This window comes from Rhinatrema bivittatum, chromosome 4, assembly GCF_901001135.1.
Source record: "Rhinatrema bivittatum chromosome 4, aRhiBiv1.1, whole genome shotgun sequence".
In the NCBI taxonomy this organism is placed as follows: Eukaryota; Metazoa; Chordata; class Amphibia; order Gymnophiona; family Rhinatrematidae; genus Rhinatrema; species Rhinatrema bivittatum.
In genome coordinates this window covers 345,334,623-345,355,537 of record NC_042618.1, presented here as the reverse complement: position 1 = coordinate 345,355,537, position 20,915 = coordinate 345,334,623, and the positions used below count along the sequence as shown (strand labels likewise).

Sequence of the window (20,915 nt, the reverse complement as noted above, 5' to 3'; positions counted from 1 at the left end):
CTATTCTTGGGATGGAAGAGTGGATCGGCCTCGCTTTATTGCGCCGACTTGGGACACCCATGAGATTGTGGGGCTCCATCTCTGGCAGGCCGGCGCCCTCGAAAGGACTGATTCCAAGAAAATTGGCAGCCGGGACTCTGTCAAAAGGACGAACCGGCGGACCATTAAGAGCGAAACCGGCGATTTCCCCGAAATCTCGCCCGTTGAGGAAAGGATCCTCTCGTCCTGGGTCTATCCTCTGGCAACCTATGGACTTTATTCTCCCCCAGAGATTTTATCATGTCCTCCAATTGTTGCCCGGAAAAGCCAGCTTACCCTTGAAGAGGGTAAGGAACCCAGTTGAGCCTTAGACGAAACATCCGCAGTCCAGTGTCTAAGCCAGAGGAGCCTGCGGGCAGACACGGCCAAGACCATAGTCCTGCCAGAAGTCCATAACAGATCATAAAGCGCATCAGCACTGTAAGCTACTGCCGCCTCCAGGCGCCCCGCTATGCACCTCCTCACTCACAGAAAGGGTTGCTGCTGCTTGCAAATCCTGCAACCCAGCGGAGACTGGCTCGTAGCGGCGAAACTGCTCCACATAGCGGCCTGGACCCCTAGGGCGGAAACCTAAAAAATCTTTTTTAAAGTTACAACTCTAATTTGCGATCCTGCAAATCCTTCAGGGCAGTGGCTCCTGTTACTTGGGATGGTAGTTTTCTTGGTCACTGCCGAGACCACGGCGTCCACCTTAGGGACCTTAAGGAGGTCCAGTGCTTCCTCTGGAAGTGGGTATAATTTGTCCCTAGCCCGACTTACCTTTAAACCAAGGTCCTGAGTGTCCCACTCCTTAAACAAAAGATCCGTAACTGACATATGAAATGGAAAGGATCGAGCTGGACCCCTAAGACCCACCATTACCGGATCCCTAGCCCCAAACTGTGAGTCCTCCGGAGGAACCTCAATGCCCAGTTCCTCCAGAATGGCTGGAATAAGTGAACCTAGTTCATTCCTTCTGAACAGGTGGACCGCTTTGGGATCATCACCCTCCACTAGAGGCGCGCCCACTGGCTTGGCCGGCTGGAGCTGGTAATCCTGATCCGCATCTGGTCCCTCACCAGGGGCTTGCGGAGGAGACTCCCCTTCATCCGCACCGTCCATATCTGAACTGTCCACCGGACCGGAAAGGGACCGGAGAGGGCGTTTGGCCTTGGGGGCTTCTAAGCCACTGTGTGACTTTGCACACTTGTAGAGTGATGAGGCTCCTGTCCCAGCCCTCAGCGACGCTGGGACCTCACGGGGTCCCTTAGTACCCTGGCTCTTTGCTGCTTTCCGTGTTTTGAAGGCTTTATGCAGCAACAAAACAAAATTGGAGAATGAGGAAGAAGACTCATCCGAGTCTTTCCCCTTTTTTTCCTCTGAGGAAGAGATCTGAGCTGCCTGCAAGTCGCCCCCCCCCCCCCCCGAGGCAGCAGGACGCGGCAAAAGAGGTGGCAGGGAGCTCCTCTCCCCCAGGGCAGCCTTCTCCTGCTCCCTGAATGTTCGCAGTAAGGCTTCAGTACCTGCGCTGAGGAGAAAAGGGTCCTGAGGCTGCCGCAGAAATTCTGCCCTCCCAGGGTCCCTGCGTGCTCTAGAGCTGCTGCGATGCGATTTCACCAGAATCGGCTTCCCCGAAGAGCCTTCCCCTCCCGACAAGCAACCGGTATAAACTCTGGCCCGCAGGCCGCACCATGTGGCAGGATCCTCGAGCTAAATTAGGATCGGGGCCCGAAAAAGAAAACCCCCCGGGAGCTCATAGGAACTGAAAAGGATGGCGAAAACGGCGTCGGAAGGAAGGAGGGCCGAAAAGAGACCGCAAGGCCGGCTCAGAAAATTAAATAAATCACCTCAGCTTTGTTTTTTTTTTTTCCTGTGTGTAGATCTTCAGAGGGTGAGTGAATCGGGCTCCCCGGTATCACCCTCAGCCGCGGGCAGTTACAGGGCTCCTAACCCTCTGCTCCAGAGCCTCTGCTGTCAAGGGGGATGGTCCCACCAGGACCTAGCAAACCCCTGGGAGGCTTTAAAGAGATTATCTTCTCTCTTTGGTTTTTTTTTTTTGGTTTTTTTTACTAAATCCTTGTCTTTTTAAGATTCCCGAAGGAACGAATACCAACAACTAAAAACCTAACTTCAAACCCAGACTAAAGGTTTTGCAGCTCCACCATCTGCTGGAGACAGAGAATACTGGACAAATTCTAGGTGGCACCTCAGGGGTATAGGATGGAGTCCATTAAAACTTCTCTGTCTCCAGCTGCTGGAGGAGAGGCAAAACCCAGGAGTCTGGACTGATCCGGGTACATACAGGAAATGTCCCACCAGCACATAGAGTCCGTGCAAAAGACATAACTGATTCAGATAAATGTAGATATATGAGCTGGAAATCAATCTGACTGAAGCACGTGAGTGTGCATTCTTTTGTAGCAGGCCCTATGTTTCAGAATACTCTTTCTGATCAGTTGCGAACGTTGACAGCTCTTGTACAGTTTAAGAAAACCCTGAAGACTCTCCTTTTAAAGAGAGTATTCAGGAAAGAATTGGCATGATGCTAGCTGAGGATACTCTTCTGCTGTTAATGTAGGCAGCTTTTGTAGCTTGTATGTTTTTAACACATGAGCTCATATATTTTATTTTGTTGCCTTTTTAGTTGTTTTTACTGTAATTAATGTCTTAATTTATTTTTTGTTTGGCTTTTCTCCAGGGCTTCCTAAACTGTGGGCCAGGACCCCAAATGGGGGTTACAAAACCTTCAGTTGGGGACATAAGTGCCTCAATGGCAGCGCTCTTCAGGTGCCAGTAGCAGCCAGCAGCATTAATGTGGAAATCAGTGCTGCGCTTGTGAGCCAGCATGAGCTCACATGCCCTGCGGCATCACTGCCCTTGCAAGAGTTTCTGTGATAACAGGAAACCCTGTATGAGGAGGGATTGGCTATTGAAGGGCCTGTGAGTTTGCACAAACCAACAGGCCCTGTGTTGACTTTCATTACTAATGCTGCTGTCATTTGCAGATCACCATGACTCAGCCATGAAGGGAGAGGAGGGCTGAGTGTGTACGGCTTCTTTCTTCTCACTCACCACTGAACCTACTCAAGAGAAAATATTGCCTCTGTCTCAACCAGCCCTCTTTTCTCACCAGTTGTCATCCACCTTTGGCAAGCACCCAAAGGAAAATATTGCCGCTGACCCTGGCCAGGGGATGTTTGAAGGAGGGGTATTTGAAGAAAGGGGCTGAGATTGCAGGAGGGGTTTTGAGGGTAGGATAAGATGGGGAGGGACTGGTTGTGGAAGGTGAGGAGGGAATGACAGAAGATCAACTGGGGGATGTAAGAGGAGATATAGGGGGTGAGAGGGGATCATCTGGGGGGGGATGATGAGGGCAGAAGGTGAGGCTGGAGATAAAATAGAGGATGAGGGATGAGGGGAGGAGGGAACCTGGGTGGGGTGAGAGGGAGAGGATGATAGAGGATCAGTTGGGGGTTTATAAGGAGGACTTGGAGATAATCAGCTGGGGGTTATGAAAATGGCTGGAGGAGATGAGAGAAAAGGGATGTATTAGTGAGGTGAGAGAAGTGGAGGTTAAGAGAGAAAGTTAAAAAGAGATCCTCTAGAGAGGGTGGAGGTTGAGAGAGGGGATCAGCAGAGTGTGAGAAGGAATAATTGCTGGAGAGGGATCATACCCATGGGCATTTGTTTTGGTAATCCTTTAGGGGTTCATCTGAAGTTTCAAGTGCTGAAATGGAGTCACACTGGCTAACAGTTTGAGAAACACTGCTTTACTTATTGTTTTATAAGAACATAAGAAATTGCCATGCTGGGTCAGACCAAGTGTCCATCAAGCCCAGCATCCTGTTTCCAACAGAGGCCAAACCAGGCCACAAGAACCTGGCAATTACCCAAACACCAAGAAGATCCCATGCTACTGATGCAATTAATAGCAGTGGCTATTCCCTAAGGGGCGGATTTTAAGAGCCCTGCGCGCCGGTGCGCCTATGTTCAATAGGCCTACCGGCGCGCGCAGAGCCCCGGGACTTGTGTAAGTCCCGGGGTTTTCCGAGGGGGGCATGTCGGGGGCGTGTCGGGGGCGGGGCCGAGCGGCGTGCCTTTTCGGGGCGGGACGCGGCGTTTCGGGGGGGGGCCCGGGGGCGTGGTTTCGGCCTGGCGCGGTCCGGGGGCGTGGCCGCACCCTCCAGAACCGCCCCTGGGTTGCGTCTAGGCGCGCCAGCGGCCCGCTGGCGCGCGGGGATTTACTTCTCCCTCTGGGAGGCGTAAATCCCCCAACAAAGGTAGGGGGGGGGGGGTTTAGGACAGGGCCGGGGGGGTGGGTTAGGTAGAGGAAGGGAGGGGAAGGTGAGGGGAGGGAACGGAGGCAGGCTGCGTGGCTCAGCGCGCGCCGGCTACACGAAATCGGTAGCCTTGCGCGCGCCAATCCAGGATTTGCGCGGCTACGCGCATATCTACTAAAATCCCGCGTACTTTTGTTGGCGCCTGGAGCGCCAACAAAAGTACGCCAACGCGCCGTTTTTGAAAATCTACCCCTAAGTAAACTTGATTAATAGCAGTTAATGGACTTCTCCTCTAAGAACTTATCCAAACCTTTTTTGAACCCAGCTACACTAAATGCACTAACCACATCCTCTGGCAACAAATTCCAGAGCTTAACTGTGCATTGAGTGAAAAATAATTTTCTCCGATTAGTCTTAAATGTGCTACTTGCTAACTTCATGGAATGCCCCCTAGTCCTTCTATTATCCGAAAGTGTAAATAACCGATTCTCATCTACTTGTTCAAGACCTCTCATGATCTTAAAGACCTCTATCATATCCCCCCTCAGCTGTCTCTTCTCCAAGCTGAAAGCCCTAACCTCTTCAGCCTTTCCTCATAGGGGAGCTGTTCCATCCCCCTTATCATTTTGGTTGCCCTTCTCTGTACTTTTATTATGTACCTTTATTATGTATGTTTTTATGGAATCCACTTTGAACTGTGGAATATCTGAAATATAAACCTTAAAAAAGAATTTACATAAATCATGCTGGTAAAGGGGGAGAGAGAGATTTCTATTCTAAAGCACCTATACTTCCTCTTCTTCTCTCTGTGCAGCTACGTGGAAAACACAATAAAACTATAAGCCCATATTCAAAGCAGTTTGTTTGGTTACGTTCAAGTTTAGCAGAACAAACCACAGTATTTGAATATCTCGCTGTACCAACTGCCACTGATTTATCCAACTCAGTTTTTATCTGGAAAAATCAGGGGCTGACTTATTGAATAACTCAACCAGATAATACCATTATTCAATGTTATTGGGCTAAGTTAAGCGGATAAGTCTGATTGTGCTATGAGACAGTCTTAAAGTTATGCAGATAACTTTGATATATCTGGGTATATTCAGCTGCAACAGTGAATATCCCATCTAAGGTATAGGAAAATTGATTCTTACCTGCTAATTTTCATTCCTGCTCATACCCCAGATCAGTCCAGACAAGTGGGTTTTGTATCCCCACCAGCAGATGGAGGCAGAGAATAAAAACTTTTCAAGCACTACTACATAACCGAGAATGCCACCTGCAGTCCCTCAGTATTGACCTGTACCGAAGCCAAAGTACAGCCACATTCCCAACTTCAACAAACAAATTCTCTCACTAGGGCGAACATGGGAAACCAGGGTTGGAGCCCCCTGAAGTGGAGCCTTCATATCCAACAAATGAACCAAAAACCTTTCAGTTCTAAATGTTCCAACTATATATACAAAATAAGCTATGCATAAACCCTTATCACTTTCACAACCTGAGGGACAGGTCTCTGGACTGATCTGTAGAATTCCAGGAATGAAAATTAACTGGTAAGAACCAATTCTCCTTTCCTGTTCAAACCCCAGATTAGTCCAGACAAGTGAGATGTGCCCAAGCTCCCTTACACTGGGTGGGCACTCGAAAGACCCACTCACAGAACACCTTCACTGAAATTTGCCACCTCCAGCACCGGCACATCTAAGAGATAATGCCTGGTGAAAGTGTGAAGGAAGACCATGTTGCTGCTCTACAATCTCTTGAGGTGACCCCAACTGACATTCCACCCAAAAAGCTGCTTGCGCTCTAGTAGAATGCGCCCACAAACCCTCCAGACCTTCTGACCTTTACAGAGATAGGCCAAAAAATAGTCTCCTTTAACCAACGAACAATAGTGGCTTTAGACGCCTAAGCTCCTTTATTTGAGCCCCCGAACGAGACAAATTGATGATCTGATCATCAGAAACTGTTAGTGTCCTTAAGATAATGCATAATCCTCCGCACATCCAATAAATGAAGTTCCCTCACAAACGTTCCCTCTGCAGACAAATTTGGAAACGCCAGTAGTTCCACTGTCTAGTTGAGGTGAAACGAAGAAACAACCTGTGGCAAAAATGAGGGTATCATATGCAAAGACATGCCATCCTCCGAAATCTACAGAACAAGGCCTGAAGCTCTGAAATCCTTTTGGCTGAACAAATTGCCACCAGAAACACCACTTTCAAGGTGAAGTCTTTCAGCAATGCCTTCTGCAAAGGTTCAAACCAGAGGACCACAAAGACCTTGCAAAACCAAGTTAAGATTCCATGAGAGATACACCCTTCGCACCGGCGGTCGCAAATGCTTGGCTCCCTTGAGAAAACGTATGATATCCAGATGAGAAGCCAAAGATTTTTCCTTGCAACTTCTTCTGAAGGCAACCCAAGGCCACCATCTGCATCTGAAGCAAATTATAGGCCAAACTCTTTGACAAGCCCTGTTATAAAAAGGCCAAGATGTGCAGAATATACACCTGCAATAGATCCAGGCCCTCTTCCACACACCAGAACTCAAACCCTCTCCACATTCTGACATAAGCCAGTGAGGTAGATGGTTTCCTTGCTGTAGCAATGGCACCACAACCGCCTCCAAGTATCCTTTCAATCTCAAGTGTCTCCTCTTAAAAACCAAGCCGCAAGACAAAAAAGATCCACCCAATCTGAAAACATAGACCCTTGTGTTAATAAACGATCGGATCCTTGCCTGACCTCAGCAATCCTGGGGCACGGCAATGGCTGACATTGGCAGCGGCTCCCTCAGAAAGAAGCGCAACTGGAAGTGCACTCCATTATGGCTCCTCCTCCTGCCACAAGGAGTATCCCTGCTGGAAGTTCCCGCAGTAGAAAGCGGGAACACTAGAGATATAAACGGTGTCTCTGCTGCACGTCCTTGCCTTTGCAACAGGCTTGTGTAGTATTTCTCTGTCTTGAGTTTCTTCGTGCCTGCCTTGACCCTTGCTGGTCTTGGATTTGGTTTTGTCTGCTGCCTGCCTCGACCCTTTGTTGGACTTTAATTTCGTTGGTCCGCTGCCTGCCTCGACCCCTTGCTGGTCTTTGCATTTGGTTATCTGCCGCATGCCTCAAACCCTTGCTGGATAGTGGACTGGATTGTGGGCCAAGCCCTGACACTCCTCTACAGTCTCTGTTTGGTCTCCAGTTTGAGGTAAGACTGTTACATCCTTCCTAGGATCCACAGAATCTTAACACCTTGCCTGAACAGCCTTGCAGATGAGCCAACCTGATGGGTCTTCCATGGCGAGATGAATCAGATCCGCAAACCACAGATGCTGCGGCCACACTGGCAATAGCAGAACCACCCTGCCAGGATGTCATTCTATGTGCCGCAAGACTCGATCTACAAGAGGCCACAAAGGGGACATGTACGGCAGAATTCCCATTGGGCACGGAAGAACTAGAGCATTGATCTCTTCGGCCCCTACCTCTCTTCTGTGACTGAAGAACATCGCTGCTTTGGCATTGCTGTGCAACACCATCAGATCTAGTTGGGGACTACCCCACCTGGCTCAAATGACAGCCAAGGCCTCTGTTGACAACTCCCATTCCCCAGGATCCAACTGCTGCCTGCTGAGATAATCTTCCTACATACTGTCCACTCCAGCCACATGTGATGCTGCAATCCCCTCCAGATATTGCTCCACCCAGATAAACAATTCCGAACCTGAGGGAGGAATTCCACCAATGCCCTTTGCACTGCCCTCATTTCCAAACGATTGATAGACCAGGAAACTTCTAGCAACCATAGCCCTTGGGCTCTCCATCCTTGACAGACTGTCCCCCAACCTCTGAGGCTGGCATCCGTGGTCACCACTAACCAGTCTGGCACCTCCAGATCCACTCCCTTCTCCATATTGGGCCGAGATAAATACCATGAGAGACTGGACCTGGAGACCCTTAGCAGCAGTAAGGACCAATGAAACTCCTACAACAATGGATCCCAACAGGACAGAAGACCCTTCTAGAGTGGATGCATATGGGCAAAGGCCCATGGCACCAAATCCAGCGTAGATGCCATAGAACCCAGAACCTGAAGATAATTACAGGCCCTCGGCACCGGCATTCGAAGTAGTCAGACTATCTGTGACTGCAATTTAAGAAACCTCTCTGAAGTAAGAAACACTTTGTCCAGCTGGGTGTCAAATCTCACTTCCAAATATTCCAATGCCTGGGTTGGAACTAGATGACTCTTTGCTAGGTTCACCACCGAGCCCAACAATCATAACATCTCTAACACCTTCAGAAACAACTGACACTATTCCTCCTCCGACTCTGCTTGGATAAGCCAGTTGTCTAGATAAAGATGAACTAGGATGCCTTTCTTTCGAAGCACGACAGCAGCCATAACCATCATCTTTGTGAAAGTCTGTGGTGCTGCTGTCAGCCCGAAGGGAAGGGCTCAATATTGGAAATGCTGTCCCAGGACCATAAACCGAAGAAATTTCTGATGTTCCATGTATATGGGTACGTGCAGATAAGCCTCTGTCAAGTCCAATGAAACCAAAAACTCCCCTCAACGGACCGCTGCTATTACTGTCCGCAACGTCTCCATACAAAATTGGGGCACCCATAGTGCCACATTGACTTCCTACAGATTGAGGATGGGTCAAAAAGTCCCTTCTTTCTTGGAAACCACAAAGTAAACTAACTCCCTCAACCCTGCTCAAGTGACGGTACCAGAAGGAACGTGCCTAACTGCTGAAGGCAACGCAACATATCCTGAACCGCCTCTCGCTTGTTGCGAAAAGCACAATGGGACACAATGAAGGCTTCCCTGATAGGATGAGAAAATTCTAAAGTGTAACCGTCTCTTATGACCTCTAGGACCCATTGGTCTAAGGTGATATTGGTCCACTCTTCATAAAATCATGACAGCCGTCCCCCAACAGCTTCCTTGAGAGAGTGAACCATCCTGGCTTAATTGTGATTTACCACCTCCGGTGTTCTGACAGGAACTGTTTCTAGGGGGTCTTCGGTAACCCCAAAAGGACTGATGCCTTCCAGATCCTTGCTTCTGCGGCACTGAAGAACTCTTGTTGGGACGAAAGCGTCTCATATCCTGAACTGGGTGCGAGCTGAGAAAATCTTCATGCCAGTCTTCTTATCCTCTGATAGTTTGCTCCCCTTCGACTCCCTCAACTGATTCATCAAATGCTCCAGATCCTCTCCAAAAAGAAGCTTTCCCTTAAAAAGAACATTACAGAGTTGAGATTTGGACCACATGTTTGCTGACCAATTCTATAACCACAGAAGATGGTGTGCAGAGACAGCCGCTACCAATCACCTGCCCAAAGACCGGATCAAATCATGCAGCGTGTTGGCCACATATGCAACCCAGCCTCCAATTGGCTGCCTGCCTAGTATCGCTAGAGTTGGTTAAGTTCTTCTTCTGAGAATTCTGTACCCAGTATAAGTAGGCCTTTTGCATCAGACTACCCCAGATCGCAGCACGGAGGCTCAAGACCAAGTCCTCAAACATTCTTTCCAGCTGAATTTCCAGCTTGTGATCCTGAGCATCCTTTAGCGCCGCTGATCCTGCTACAAAAATGGTCGTCTTCTTGGTGACTGCTGAAACCGCCGCATCCACTTTATGCAATACTAGCAGCTGCAAAGTGTGCTCCATTAAAGGGTATAAATTTGCCATTGCCCTGGCCACCTTGAGACCGGCTTCCGGAAAATCCCATTCCTGGTTCATCAGCTTCTTAACCTTCTAAGGCAGCAGAAATGCTTTCAGTGAACCTCAAAGCCCATCCAGCACCGGGTCCACCCCCTTCATTACTGGATTCCTCCTGGATAACCTTAATACCCAGCTCCTTTAGAACCTGGGGAATAAGAAGCTTCAATTCCTCTTTGTGGAAGAGCTGAACCACTTGTGGGTCCTCTCCCTCCACAGTAGGAACCTCCTCCAGGTCAGAAAGATCCTTGTTCCTGTCACAGTCCACCCCCGCCAAGATCACCCCCCAGATCATTACCCAACCCATCCTGCAAATCACTGGTATCCTCTGCTTCATCCTCCCCAACGGGATGGGCAAGGCCCAAATGGCGGAGGTCACCTGATCCCTGGCCATGGACCCCCTTAGGCCTCTTAGAGAGACACTAGGGCTGCTGATTCAGGGACCATTTACCTCCTGCACCTTTCCTGGCCAGAAAGGCCTTGTGCGTAAGTAAGAAAAAATCTGTGGAAAAACCTTCCACATCCTCGTCCCCTCCATCTGGCAAGAGCTCATCTGACTGACTCTCCTTCCCCTGATCTTCCAACCCAGTATGAACTGGAGGAGAAAGCGGAGAAGGGGAGTCCCTGGACTCCCGAGAGACTGGTTGCCTCTTGCTGTGCGCCATTCACCTGCCTGTCAGGCTGCAATCTCCCCCTGGAGTCTCCCTGGCAGACCCTTGTGAATGAGTGGCCCTCCTGAAGCCTGCAGCTCCCTCAAAGGGTCCTTCCCCTCCTGCAGCACACACCCCACACAGCAAGGCCAAATTGAGCCGCATGCAGTTGGAGTCACAGGTCTGACATGCTTTCCTGTGCTCGGAAGCCAGAGATGGCATCGGCGCCATTATGCACACATGTGGCTGAGTCTGCCTGCCATGCCAAAATGTTGACCCGATCGTGGCATGATAAACAGCTGACAATACTGCTCCAAAGCTCCACCAAGCAAAAAAAAAAAAACCACTGTCCTGAAGCTCCGGAAATCAGTGAGCCCTCAGCCTCTTCTTCCCCGATGGTCTGCTGTGTGACTGCACGGCCTGACAGCCTGCTGTGCGACTGTATGGCCCAACAGCCCTTCATCTGCTAGCTTCTTTTTTTTTTTTAAACAGCACCAACCAAAGAAAGAAGAAATAAATACTTGCCTGCTGCTGGAGAAACCTTGGGGGAAGAAGACTTCAGGAGGAAAAGGGAACCAGGACCCTTGGTTTTTAGACCCCTGGATGCTTCCGGCTAAAGCTGATCAGGGATTGCCAACCCCCTGCTTGCCCGGCTCAAGCTGAGGGATGGTCCACGAAGATACCTAACACTTCAGGGAGCATCTCCTTCAAATCTTCTCTTTTCTTCTCTTCTAACTTAAACTCTCTCCCATTTTTTTTCAGACTGCAAATTTGCACCTCTACCATCTGCTGAAGAAAGAGAAATACTGAGAGACTGTAAGTGGCTTTCTCGGTTATGTAGCGGTGCCTGAAAAGTTTTTATTCTCTGCCTCCATCTGCTGGTAGCGATGCAAAACCCACTTGTCTGGACTGATCTGGGGTATGAACAGGAACCAGATATAATTTAACACAACTGCCCATAGTTGAATATTGGCCTCCATATTTTTCTAATCTGTCCTTCCATAGTACAGCAAGCCATTCCTCTTTGATCTCTTCAAACATCACCACCCACAAACATATCCCCCCCCCCCCCCAGCATCCCACACACCTGGGCTGGTGTTGAAGTAAAATCGTTGAATCTTGTTGTATATTGGAAGCTCCAGCAGAGTGCTAAGGTGTGGCAGCCTCCTCCACTCATACCAAATGGCAGCAGTTCCATCATTAGCCACTTCTAGGACAGACAGGGCTCTTTCAATAGCCAGAACTTCAAATGTGATCCGGGTACAGATACCAATTTCATCCTGCAGTGAGGACAGAGATGTGAGGTAAGCCTACAGATTTACCCTAAGGAGGCCAAGCAGCTGTCTCTGAGGAGCCATTATCATGGAAGGATGGGGTGGGTGAACAGTGCAGTGTCTGCCTCCAAACTATCACATCATCACAAGGAACACATTGTGAAAGCTTTCTTACAGCAGAGGGATCATAACAGAAAACAGAAGAGAAGGCAAGTGGAGGAGTTGGATGAGAAGTAAGGGGCCATAAAAAAAAAAAGATAAGAATTTTTCAAAGGAAAGGGCAGAGAAAGAAAGACAGAAATGGACAGAAGCTGTCAAATCCATAGTGTCTGAATTTTTTTTATATAAAATAGTATAATCATTATGGTTACCCTGTGAGAGCTGGTGGTACCAACCCATCGAGCAGCTTTCCCACAGAACTGCAAGGATGGGCCTAAGATTACTTCTGGAATTACATCTGGATATTCCCACAGTGGATCCCTGAAATGCAAAATAAGAAAACATGTTTTCTTTTGGTGGGAGGTCAGGGAAATTCAGAGTTAGAAATGAACTTAAGATATTAAATAATACTAGCGGAGCCCTGCCACGCGTTGCAGTGGCTGAGTCAGATTCTTTGCCCTCCCTGCCCATTCCCCTTGCTCATTTAGCTCATTTAGCTCAGTCACTCATCCTCGATTAGTAAAGGTGTTTTGTTTTTTTTCACCCCAAATGAACAGCACCAGCAAAGAATAGTTTAAATATGCAAGCACACCTTCCTGGCCCCCCCCCCCCCCAACCCGGCGAAATAGAGCAACCCACGCTACAGCCCCCCTCTTGGGAGATGTGTAGAATGAGTGCCCCCCCCCCGTGAAAAACATGCGGCGGAAAATAAGAACGGTCTCCCACTGTGCTCCTCTCCGGCTACCTGTGTAAACTGCCAGCCGGTGGCAAGGGTGTGTGCTAGGGTTTGTTCCGCCGGCTGCCATGTCGCAAAACTTCACCGGTGAAAGTGGTGTGTTAGGATTCCTGACCTAGTAAGGGCAAATGTCCGCTGAGGATATGGCGCCGATGGGCTCTTGCCCTTACTATGTCACATGGTGTACCGACGTCATTGTTGTCTCCGTATAGCATAGTAAGGCAAGGTCCGCCGGCGCCATTTTGGTTGCTGGCATCCGACGGCCCTACTGAATGCGATGTGTCCCGGACTGTTCCTGTGGTGCCGGCGGAGAAGCACGGACTTGTTTGAGGTGTAGTGTGTGATCGGAGTGCAGTGAGTGGGTGGGTGGAAGAGGGTAGTTTAATTTAAATTCGGAGGGTGTGTGAAATGCGTGGTTTCCCAATGTAGCAGCCAGGAATTCGTGTTTAGTTGTGTTTTGGGAGGGTGGGTGAAGTAAGTGACATTGGCAGGCGTGTGGGTGGGGGGGTGTGGTGTGATGAGTGTGGATTTCTGTGTGTTATGAGGGAGTGTGAATGAAAGACAATAGCCCTGTGTGGGGGTGGTGTGTGGTGTGTGAGTGTGTGTGAAAGGTGTAAGAGGTTGCGCTTCCGCTGACAGCCACCAGATGTCGCTGTTTTGTGTAAGCAATTTTTAAACTTGTATTACCTGTCACAGGTGTGACCTATATGTAATTAAGTGTATAAGATCCTTCGCGTATGGGAAGTGAATGTTGTGTGCAAATTTGAACGCATTCGGTTAAGCGGTTGGCGAGATTAGCGACGACGTACAAACTATTTAACATTTTTATTTATATAGATGAAATAAAAAGAAATTTTATTACCTGTTAATTTTCTTTCCATGAATCCTGCTACACCAGTCTAGACAAGTGAGTTATGTCCTACCTGCAGATGGAGGCAGAGCACACAGCTTTCCTTGTGACATCTTTGCCTCTAGTTAGGGGTGGAGCAGCGCAGAGAAACCAGTACTCCTATGACAAAGAACTAAAGAGATCATAATCATGATAGAAACATTCAACTTGCTAAAAAAAATCTAAATTGGGGAAGAACATCCTCTTAGATCACACTATCTGTTCACACCCTGAAAGAGAAGAGTGAACAGGAGATAACAGAGAATGGCTGAGATGAGAAAAACTATCCCACTGTAATAAATATGTAAGACAGTCATTTGAAAATATCGCCTCTTCTCTCCTTTTATGGCCAAATGTCCCAGGAGGGTCCTAGACTGATGTAGCAGGATTCATGGAAAGAAAATTAACAGGTATTAGCATTTCTCCTTCCATTTCATCCTGCTATAGCAGTCCAGTCAAGTGAGAAGTGTTGCGAGTGCGGAGGTGCAGTCACTTGCTCTAGAAGGATGTGAGCCCTTGGATCACTGCACGGCTCAGGGAGGAGCCCCAAGACAAACACTGTGGGAGGTGAGAGTGTCCAAGCATGGGCAGAAGCTGGAACAAGGCTGAACCAGGATCGAGACAGAACATCGAGGAACTGGAACAAGGCAGGCTCAGACCTCCACTGGACCTGCACGCAAAGGTGAAACCCAGCAACGCAATGCTGGTCTCAAGAGTAGTCCTCCGGCCACTCGGTAGCCCTTCCAGACCCGCCGCTTGAGAACGATGAGTGCATGAGGCCAGACAGAGGCTGAGGGCAGGAACAAGACGAGACATAGGACTCTGGAACTTGGAAGACTCGGACGAGGACTTGAGGAACTTGGAAGACTCAGACAAGGACTCGAGGATTCAGGCACTAGTACAGGGTGAGTACTGCACCGCAGCGTGCCCTACACAGCCATCCATGGCTGGTCGCCGACCACGCCAGAAGCCAGAAGACGAGAAGGTAGAGACTTGGAACTGGAAGCATGACGAAGATTCAGGAGAGGCCTGCACCGAGGCGCGCCGTTAGACAGCCGCCCGTGGCTGGTCGCAGACCATGCGGAAGCAGAGCAGGCTCCAGCCTGAGTCCAGGGCATGGACAGAAGAAGGAACAAGGAACTCTGAAGACCGGGAACAGGATTCAAGACTTAGGATTCAGAACTCGGATTCAGAAACAGACCTCGGCATTAAAAGCAAGGGCCTTCCAGAGACTTGTGCTGCAGACGTGAAGACAGGCCTTGTGCCACGAAGCGCCCTACACAGCCCCCCATGGGCTGGTCACGGACCACGACGGTGGTATGCCAGGAAAGGTGGACGAGCAAGAAACCTAGAAGCAGGACGAAGAACCGAAGACGGGAACATCTGGACCAGGACTGGAACATCAGGAACTCGGAATGTCAAGAACAAGATACATCAGGACCCAGACTGGAACATCAGGAACATGGAACCTCAGAAACATTGGAGAGACGACGAAGGAGCTCCAACAAAGAACAGGAACATTTGGGCGCCAATCAGGGGCATAAGGAACATCTAACACAGAACACGAAACCATCTGGACAGGAGCAGATCATGGAGGACATTGTCGAATGAAGAGACCACAGGCAACTGTGAAGATCTGATGCGAAGGCCCCGAGGAGAACAAGCAAAGCCCTTTTAAAGGGCTGGACATGGCACGGAGTGATGATATCATCCAATGGGCCGCGGGGCTTTTCCCGCCACTGGCCCTTTAAATATCAAGACGAGGTGCGTGCACCTAGAGGAGCCCGATGCAAAGAGGAAGTCGGCGGCGGCAGCCCTGCCATGGGAGGATGAAGAGGACAATGGCTTTCCTGCTGCTCAGGCAGCGGCAATGATAGCGGCTCCTTGCCGCAAGAAGAAGCATCCCTGGAGTGGCTTCCATGCCGCGAAGAAATAGCGGCGGCCCCTCCTGTGGCATACAGCAGCGTCGGGCCACAAGGGAGCAGCAGCGGGGATCTGGGGCGGCATAGGCCACAAAAAAAGAAGAGGCCTGTGACAGCCTCAGGCCAGGATGATGGAGAAAGCGGTTGGGCGCCGGCCCAACCAGTGTGAGAGGCTGTTTGCGGGATGGGCTCTGCAAGCGGCATCTTGACAGCAGTGCCAAAGCCCAATTACTTTGGAAGGGAGGAAGTAAGGGCCACTCTAAAAATATCCATTCCAAAGGCTCTGTCCTCTTTCGCATGAACATCCAATCTGTAATACTTAGCAAAGGAATGCAATGACAATTATGTAGCTGCTTTACAAATGTCCACTGGCACTTGCACCCCGGAAAAGACTAGGGTCTAGCAGAATGAACCTGAAAGATCTCAGGAGCCTGACGGCCTTTTAGGAAATACACTGAAAATATCTTGATCCACCATGCCAGAGTAGCTTTAGAGGTCACCTCACCATTAATCGGTCCTCCAAACAAAACAATCTATCTGTTCTGCGGAATGAACTAGGCAGTTACTTCCAAATATCTAACGTGCACTAGACAGACATCCAAGAACCTCAAGGATCTATTTCTGTGTGATACTCCTCTTAAGAGAATGCTGGGAAAGAAATAGACCAACATTATCTTCAGTAGGAAGGAAGGCACAGATCAAAGCAATATCGAGATTTACACAAACACCAAGCAAATCACCATTAAGGATAAATCCTTTACTGACGTATGTTTCAAAGACTCAAAGGGGGAAATACTAGCACCTTCAAAACCAAATTTAGATCCAACTGAGGAAATCTTGACCTAAAAGGAGGCTGCAGCCTCTTCACCATCAAATAAAATGGGACAGAGGCAACTGAGCGCCCCTGTATTCTATCCCTAAAACAAGAAATAGCTGCTACTTTAACTTTCAAGGAGTTCAAGATGAGAGATATCTGAACACCAAGGAGAAACCAACCATTCCCTGCAGTGCACTTCAAAGAGACACTAGACTCAAATATAGGCCAAGGGAGTTGAGGTCTTATAGACCTTCAATTAAGTGGAAATCACCAAAGAAGAATAACCTTATTCTTTTCAAGTGCAACTTTTCAAGAGCCAAGCTGTAAGATTTTATCTTGACCTTGAATTTCCCCTCAAACTCCATACATCCAACAGACCGATTAGAGAAATCCACAAAGGAGAGTTACAATTCCCTCCAACCAAAACCATTCGCCTAGTTTCGACCAGGGTCCGAGCCTTTTCTCTAGCAGGTCCAAACATTTGGAATAGCCTTCCTGCAGAACTCAGGTTGGAACCATGCCTACTAACTTTTAAAAAAAAACTTAAGACTTGGCTGTTCCGACTAGCCTTCTTGGATCCTTCAGACACACAATAATCTACCATCCTACTCACGAGCCATGGAACCATGCCTCTTTGAGATGCCTCTTATCCAATACCTCCGCAATTAAACTATCTTGCTCGATCTGAGCTCATTATGACTTTTGATTTTAAGTTACGGCTCTGCTCGGGCCTTTTTTACTCTATTTACTTCCAAGCTGTAAAGCCTCCAAGTTTATAGTCCTTGTTCAATGTAACTTTCTTGCTCTCTTTCTGATTATAACTTTTTGTTCCGTTTTTTGTTACAAGTTTCTATCCCTCGTTCGATGTAAACCGATCTGATATGGTATTCAACCATGAAGCTCGGTATAGAAAAAATGTGAAATAAATAAATAAATAAAAACAGAGATGGATCTTCCATCATGAAGGGACCCTGAACCAAGAGTCATCGGGCATCCACATAGCGGAGAGGATGGTCGAACTGCAGCCTTATCAAATCTGCATACCATAGTCTTCATGGCCAATCTGGAGCCACTAGGACCACGTGAAAGCTCTCCAACTCTATCCTGTGAAGAATTTGTTCTAATAGCAGCCAGTGCAGGAAAATGTATAGTAACTCCTCTCTTGGCCAAGGCTGAACCAGGGCATCTATTCCTTCGGCAATGCACTCCCTGTGACAACTGAAAAACCTAGGAACTGTGGCATTCTTGTGAGTCAGATCTAGGTGGGGCTTACTCTACTGGAGTATCATTTGTTGGACGGTGTCTTGGCTGAGTTCCCGCTAATGTGGATCCAGGAGATTCCTGCTCAGGAAGTTGGCTTGTACATTCTCCTGACTCATAATATGAGATGCTATCAAGTGTCACAAATTTTCCTCCACCCAAGGGATACCCCTACAGGTACTTCCTTGTTTGTTCACAAATGCCACTGCTGTCACATTGTCGGAAAGCATTCTGACTGCCTTTCCCCTTATTAAGGGTAGAAAGCAACAAAGGCTAGTCACATTGCCTTGCTTTTTAATCTGTTGATGGACTAAGAGGCCTCTTCCTGAGACCAGAGGCTTTGAGTCACTTTACCTAGACAATGTGTTCTCCAAACTGACAGACTCACAACCATTGTGATTAGGATCCATGAGGGAGGACCCAGACTTACAACCCTCAATAGATTTTGAGGGACCCCCCCCCCCCCGCCCCAACCAAAAGAGGATGTTCTTCACTGCCATGAGAAAGGGAAGATGATATTCATGATTCTATGAATGGGATGACCACTGGGACAAAAACAAAAACTGGAGTGGTCTCATGTGAGCCCTGGCTCATGGAACTAGGTCTCAAGTACCCACTATCGAACTTAGAAGTTGAAGATGCCCCAGTTCTTGGGGCTTTCAGAGCAGTGAATTTCTGCACCTGTTGCACAATCTTGGCCACTCTGTCATCAGGTATACCCGAACTGCCATCATGTTGAAATGAGCTTCTAGGTATTCCAAGTACTGAGTAGGAAAGTTTGCTCCCTTCAAAACTGGTTATCCAGCCCAAATTTTCTATAACTCAGTCTACTCTGGATGACGCTTGGAGAACTTCTTGGTAAGATTTGGCCCTGATCAGCCTATTATTTAGATAAGGATGAACCATTATGCCCTTTCTTCTACCATGAATTTGGTAATTGTGTGCAAAGCTGTTGCTAGACCAAAAGAAAGCATGCTGAATTAAAAATGCTTCTGTAGGATACAGAAACCGATATTTCTGACCTTCCAACCAGATGGGGATATAAAAATGTATTTCTGAAAGGTTCGGAGACAAATACTCATCCTCCCTCACTGCCACCAGTATGGAACAAAGAGTTTACATTCTGAAGTGAGGAAGATGACTGTTCACTCCCTTCAGGTGGAGAATAGGTCTGTAAACCCTGTCCTTCTTGGGTACCACAAAATAAATAGAAGAATACCAACCATAGTCCTGTTCTGAATGAGGGATTGGAATTATAGCCTGCAACAGCTGAAGCCTTGAAAGAGTATCTCGAATTACCAAACTCTTGATGGCTGAAGCACATGGAGATACCATGAAGGCATTAGGAATAGAGGCAGCGAGCTCCAGAGTGTAACTGAGCGAATGACATTCAGTACCCACTGGTCTGAAGTCGTCTAGGTTCACTCTCAGTAAAACTATTGTAAGCAACCACCTCTAAGGCTGACCACAGTGAAGTATGACTGGCTCCACAGGAGCTAGCTGAGTCAAGCCTTAGCATTTAAGTGATGTGCTGCAGTAAGGAAGAATTTTCAGTTTGCCATTTCTCGTGCCTCTTAGGGTGTCTTGGAATTTTACAGCTGTTTTTAGGTTTGTGAATTTTAAGCCCGTTTATGGTCCAGTGGTCAGCCTCTTCTCCTCTTAGCTAGGAGGGAATAAGGACGAACAAATATATATTCATCCCTGAAGCAGACATCTTGTCGAAACATGGCCCTGTCGGAAGTATTGGATCCATCATTGTGCTACTTTTATATGCCTTTATTGATATTATATTTGTAATATCTTATCACTCATTTTAAAAATTTATTATTTTATTTTATTTATTTTTTTGTGCACCACTCTTGTTGTTTAGGAATAAGAATATATCTGCTTGCCAGATCTATAATGTCTGGAGTCTCACAATTGCCCATATCTTCTACTAACCAGATAAAAGGATCAATCTCTATCCTCAGGGAGTCTTTGCAACTTCAGATCTCCACAATTCTTAGCTAATTGTTCCAGATCCTCCCCAAATAGCAGCTTTTCCTTACAGGGAAGCTCGCCCAGCTGAGACTTAGACTACATATCTGCCACCCAACTGCAGAGCCAAAGGAGCTTTTTGACCGCTATGGCTGAAGCAACTGATCTAGATAAAATTCTAAGAAGATCATAAAAGGCATCAGCTAGGAATGCAGCTGCTGATTCTATTCTAGCTGCCTCTACAATCTCCAAGAGATAGGGAACCTACCACAAGAATGCCCATGCTACCAAACCACCACAAATAGCAACTTGGATTAAAAGGGTTGCCAAGGTAAACAAGTGCTTTAAGGCAGCTCAATATTCATATCCTGACAAAGTCCCTCATGAGAGGCTTCTATGAAAACTAAAAAGTCATGGGATAGAAGGCAATGTCCTTTCGTGGATTACAAACTGGTTAAAAGACAGGAAACAGAGAGTAGGATTAAATGGTCAATTTTCTCAGTGGAAAAGGGTAAACAGTGCAGTGCCTCAGGGATCTGTACTTGGACCGGTGCTTTTCAATATATATATCAATGATCTGGAAAGGACTACGACGAGTGAGGTTATCAAATTTGCAGATGATACAAAATTATTCGTAGTTAAATCACAGGCAGACTGTAATCCATTACAAGAGGACCTTGCAAGACTGGAAGATTGGGCATCCAAATGGCAGATGAAATTTAATGTGGACAAGTGCAAGGTGTTGCATATAGGGAAAAATAACCCTTGCTGTAGTTACACGATGTTAGGTTCCATATTAGGAGCTACCACCCAGGAAAAAGATCTAGGCATCATAGTGGATAATACTTTGAAATCGTCGGCTCAGTGTGCTGCAGCAGTCAAAAAAGCAAACAGAATGTTAGGAATTTATTTATTTATTTTTGGTGTTTTATATACCGATCTTCTTACATTGGATGCAAATTAAACCGGTTTACAGTGAAACATTAGAACTTGCCTAAGAGCATTACATAGAACGAAGAACATAGAGCAACATAATGCATGAGAGCATGACAAATAACGAGGAATATATAAAAAACTTTTTGTAACATGGTGATAAGGTGATAAATTAAACTTTTATAAATTAAACTTTTATACAAGGTTAATGCAAAACAGTCGACTTTAAATGGAAAACAGTTGGAGAATTGCCTCAATTGAGATAGGGTG

General features: G+C 47.5%; 1 protein-coding gene across 1 annotated transcript in view; it reads right to left on the bottom strand.

Moving 5' to 3' along the window:
* LOC115090937 (MYCBP-associated protein-like) overlaps window positions 1-20,915 on the bottom strand; it is a 140,822-nt gene that overhangs the window by 5,969 nt on the left and 113,938 nt on the right. Inside the window, exons 10-11 of the mRNA XM_029600628.1 lie at window positions 12,324-12,432; window positions 11,766-11,958 (exon numbers count right to left, since the gene is read on the bottom strand). Coding sequence (XP_029456488.1) covers window positions 11,766-11,958; window positions 12,324-12,432 — 302 coding nt within the window. The remainder of the gene's footprint in view (window positions 1-11,765; window positions 11,959-12,323; window positions 12,433-20,915) is intronic.